The sequence below is a fragment of the Sinocyclocheilus rhinocerous genome, unplaced genomic scaffold, assembly GCF_001515625.1.
Source record: "Sinocyclocheilus rhinocerous isolate Xijiao unplaced genomic scaffold, SAMN03320098_v1.1 scaffold321, whole genome shotgun sequence".
Taxonomy (NCBI): domain Eukaryota; kingdom Metazoa; phylum Chordata; class Actinopteri; order Cypriniformes; family Cyprinidae; genus Sinocyclocheilus; species Sinocyclocheilus rhinocerous.
Window position 1 is genome coordinate 157,898 of NW_015640442.1, and position 5,040 is coordinate 162,937.

Consider the following 5,040-nt stretch of genomic DNA (forward strand, 5'->3'; position numbering starts at 1 on the left):
TGTAATATGTGTGAACTCTTTTATTTTTGTAATCACTTGGCCATTTGACTTATAGCAGTGTCCAGTGTTTCCCATACATTGAGTTATTTGTGGCGGCTCCCCACAAATAGATTTTCCAAAAGGCTTATACTTCGTTGAATAAACTGAGCACTGCATGCTTCAAAATCATGAATGTATCTTTGAAAAGAACCGACAGTCTTCAGAAAAGCTTCGATGTCATTTTCATTTCGTCTTTCCTGTAATGTCTGATAAAGTAGCGTTTGTGAGCGCAGTGCTTATTTGATTACAGCCGTTACCGGGGACATAGCTATATCTCCCGCTCCAGCAGCGCCTCCTGCTGGCGGAGAATCAATTTGCATTTGCAGTCTGTGGGAAACACTGGTGTCTGTCAGCAAACATAAACAAAAAGCATGCTTCAGAACTGTTTTGAGAAGGTGCTTAAGTTTTGAGCCATGTATTATTACTCAGAATTAGGCTACTACTACTGTTACTATCTTGTACCCTGCAAAAATCATTTACTCAAACTCACTTTTATGACATATTGGCCAAACATATCGGCTAAAAAAATCGGCATCATATATCGGCCATCGGCTGCCCTGATTTCTAAATATTGGCATCGGCATCGGCCAGTGAAAAACCCATATCGGTCGACCTCTACAAATGAATATTATATGAGTGGGGTTTTTTTTGCAGTATGTTATCAAATTTTTGGACCTTTAAATAAAGTTTGAAAATCGGATTTTTAAAAAGATGATTTTCTAGCAATAATCAAACATCCAAACAAGAAAACAGAAAGTAACATTTTAAAAAGCTGTTGTTTTTTGTTACTACAGTATAGTAGTGCAATAATTTAACAATAGTTTCACCAGCCACTATATACAATTATGAGCCAAATGCATACAATAGACCCTCTATTTGATTGATTGACTGACTGACGGGGATGGAATTCTTTGTAGGTATTACCAAAATTTTAATAAAAAAACTCCAAAAAAGTAGCGTATAGTGAAAGAGATTGCACAGTAAGCTTGAACGGGACGTCTCACCTCCCAGCAGTTTGGAGGGGCAGTTGATGAACTCTGGTTTTCTTTCGGGGATGAATCGCTGACATGTGTGATGCAGGACCTGGACAAACACACACTTCTCTCCAGCTGAACCCGCAGTCCACTGGTCGAATCCGTTCTCAAATATCAAATCAAACTCTGGGCAATCCTGAACATTTTTGGATGATGAGAGGCAGTCAAAGACCAATGGCATCCAACAGAACACAGCATCTGAAGGAGCAAGAGCCCATCTACTCACTCGGACGGAGTCGATGCCGTTGACCTGCCGCAGCTGACTGATGGTCCACTGTGATCTCCTGACGAAAGACGAGGAGCCTTCAAACTGCTTCACCTTCGTGAGGAACACCTGCGCTGGCTTCTTATTGGTCACTGTAACGAAAAGGAAAATAGGTTTGAATTCTGATCAAAGGTTTGAAATAATTACGATTTCTGTTTTGATAGAAGTGTCTTCTGCTCAATAAAATACAGTTAAAAACAGTAATATTGTGAAATATTATTACAACTCAAAATAACTTTTCTATGTGAATGCATGTTAAAATATAATTTATTGCTCAAAGCTGAATGCTCAATACAAATTTATTGTGCGGTTTAATATTTTTGTTGACACCATGATAAACCATTTAAAAGTTTGGGTAAGTACGATTAATAATACTACTACTACTACTAATAATAATACTTTTATTCAGCAAGGATGCATTAAATTTATCAAATGCGGCAAAGACATTTAGAATGTTACTTTTTATTCATCAAAGAAAAAGCCATAAATATTAAGCAGCAAAAACATTAATAATAATAAGAACCGATTTTAATAACTGATAACTGAGCAGCAACTCAGCATATTAGAATGTGACACTGAAGACTAGAGTAATGATGCTGAAAATTCAACTTTGATCACAGCAATAAATTACATTTAACAATATACTCAAATAGAAAATAGTTATTTGAAATTGTAATAATAATTTCACAATATTACTGTTTTACTGTATTTTTCATCAGCATTGGTAAGCATAATCTATATATTTTTCAAAACATTAAAATTTTTTATTTATTCTGAACTTTTGACCGGTAGTCTATATACTGCATACACATTTTTCAACATAACAGAGAAACAAACACTACTCCGAGATCTGGATTGCAGTGGTGTGGTGGTACTGTAATATGAAGCTCTATCAGCCCGTATCAAAGAGCAGTGTTTACAGATCCCACCACACCCGGCTCTGCTGGAGCGAGAACATCCGGCCAACGGCGCAGTTTGAGGAATTTCTCATCCTCCACTGTTTGTTCAGGCCTCTGTGTACAACACTCCCTTTTCCTCCCTCCCTCTCACTCCCTCCATCCATCTGTGTGAGGTCACTGGTGTCAGGGTCTCTGATCCTGGAGCGAGAACATCCGGCCCACGGCGCAGTTTGAGGAATTTCTCATCCTCCACTGTTTGTTCAGGCCTCTGTGTACAACACTCCCTTTTCCTCCCTCCCTCTCACTCCCTCCATCCATCTGTGTGAGGTCACTGGTGTCAGGGTCTCTGATCCATCGCCTGCTTTCACCTCCAACACTTGAGATCATTCTGATGCAGGCTCTTCTTCATGAAACTCCACACTGCACAGTAGTTCAGGGGTGTGTGTCTGTAGAAATATCTGGATGCACTCAATATCCTGAATAATCTATTGTGCAATAATGGCAACTTTAAAAAAGAACCTTGTTTTTTTTTTTTTTTTTTATCAGTGCTGAGGTGAATGTTACTGTAGCATAGCTGCACACATACAAAGTGTTCTATATGTTATTAAACCAGCAAAAAGAAACAAAACAAAAAAAACACTGGCAAGGTATGCACAACATAAATTGTAATATGCATCATATCATGACTCAAATATCACGATTCATCTATTGTTAGTGGCACATCCCTAGAAAACAAGAAAACAAAACTCTATACACTGACAAAATCAGTCTGTCCAAGTTAACAATGCCCATATCAACTAATATCAAACTCAAATACATAAATGCAGAGGTGATTCTACAATCACTGGACAAAAATGCAATGAGAAGTACACTGCTGCATATGATGTCCAACACCTTCTGTAAATATGGCTTCTGAATCCACCTCTACACAGATTTAACATGCTTATGCATTTGCTTATGCATATTCACAGAGAAAATAAAGCCATTAAGATGAATATGCAGTATGGTGACAGACTTTCCTTTTTGGGTGAACCTTTGCTTTAAATAGACAAACTGGACAGAAATGGCACCCTATACAGTAGAATGCATAGGCAACGACAAAACAAATATGATTTTATGACCAAAACATCAGCTGATGTTCAGGCTGTCATGTGTCACTGTTAAAGTAAGTGAAATGCTAAAGTGAGAGAGTGTACAGAATTAATGCACACGACTGAGCAGAGTGCCTTTTCATTTCTCTCTTAGTGAACAGATCTTTCATTTGTGATGCATTTAATTCTTGGTGTGAACAGGTTTTTAGACAGCAAAACATTCGACTGAAGCTCAGCAGATGCTTTCCAGTTGGCTACTACTAAATACTTTTCAGTGGGTTTTCCCTCAACAAACCCAAAAATATGTTTTAAAAATCCCCAGGGCTCTTTTGATACCTAGAGCCATGTGATCATGCACGCTGAGCACTGCATTATGAAGCAGACTGACTCTGTAGGCTTGGAATGATGTTCTGCGTGTGTTTTAGACTCGCTCTGAATGGAAACAGAAAGGCCACGCTGGGGCTGCTGTCTTGTTTTCTGAGGTTATAACCACAATTATGCTGAACATACCACATAAATTCAGTTCACTAACAGAATATTCGCATAGTAGCTGGAGATTAAATGTTCAATAGCCTCTAAGAAAAAAAGTTCACAATCATGTGTGCGTTATAAATCATATTAAGGGCGGAGGTGAAGCGAATGTGGCTTTGGGGCGATGATATAATAAATTAAAATAAACCGATCTAATCCACTAAAACAGGTTAAATGGAATGTAAACCGAGCAAACATACAGTAAAGCTGAATACACACTGCATGGGATTTCTTCCAGTTTTGAGTCACTTAATGTTGCCAGAAAGAAGGACACTTTGCAAGATTCAGTGAATCCAGGATAAAAACTAAAATCATAAATAGTGATAGAAATGAACTTTTCCACTACAGGGTGCTATTTGCCCCCTTAAAGTGACTTCCATGGCATTTTTAACCTTTAACCAGCTTTTCTAACCTTTTCAAATGTAAGCATCCCCTTTCATGTAAATCCTAACATCTTTTAATAAACACAATTATGATATTAAGACAGTATAGGCTGTAAGCAATCAAATAAAATAAGTATCGACAAAATCCATCCAACATAAGACTGTTTAATGCAGCTCAGAGATGACATGAATGCATTTACACTGCAGTTACAATGTATGCATAAATAATGTTTTAAAGTGCCCCTATTATGCCATTTTTAAGGTTTTATGAGTCTCCTAAAACAGGTTTACATGCATGCAAGGTCAAAAAACATTCGTTTTCTCAAAAAATAGATTAAATTTTACCTAATTTCTAAATGATTCGTAAACGACTCGTGCGAAGCAGTTCAGAGAATCAGTCTCTCTAAACCTCTCCTTTCCGTGAGCCCTCACTGCTGTGATTGGTCAGATGGCGCAGTCCTTTGTGATTGGTCTACCGCGTACAGCGCATGGCGGAAACTGAATGACAGCCCTGGAGACTTGTCAATACATAGAAAAGATGGTATCGATTGTACCTTACCAGTTCGAGCCGGAGTCTGATGATGAAACGGTTGAACTGGCTGATCGACAAGAGACTGATTCGCAAGCACGACTGGAGCAGGACGTTTCTCAGTGGTAAGTGTCAAGAGTTAACAAGTTTGTGGTAATTATAAGATTTATTATTATTAAATTTACTCTCACAGCGTAGGATACAGCGTCTTCTCGACATGATGTTAACCACACGGAAATTTTACTGTTTGTGGGCGGGCAAGTTGGCAA

General features: G+C 38.2%; 1 protein-coding gene across 2 annotated transcripts in view; it reads right to left on the bottom strand.

The window, feature by feature from the left end:
* LOC107752718 (syntaxin-binding protein 6-like) overlaps window positions 1–5,040 on the bottom strand; it is a 54,925-nt gene that overhangs the window by 7,907 nt on the left and 41,978 nt on the right. For both annotated transcript variants that reach the window (XM_016568742.1, XM_016568743.1), the window contains 2 exons: window positions 1,300–1,430; window positions 1,044–1,209 (listed from right to left, as the gene is read on the bottom strand). In XM_016568742.1, the coding sequence (XP_016424228.1) occupies window positions 1,044–1,209; window positions 1,300–1,430 (297 nt within the window). The remainder of the gene's footprint in view (window positions 1–1,043; window positions 1,210–1,299; window positions 1,431–5,040) is intronic.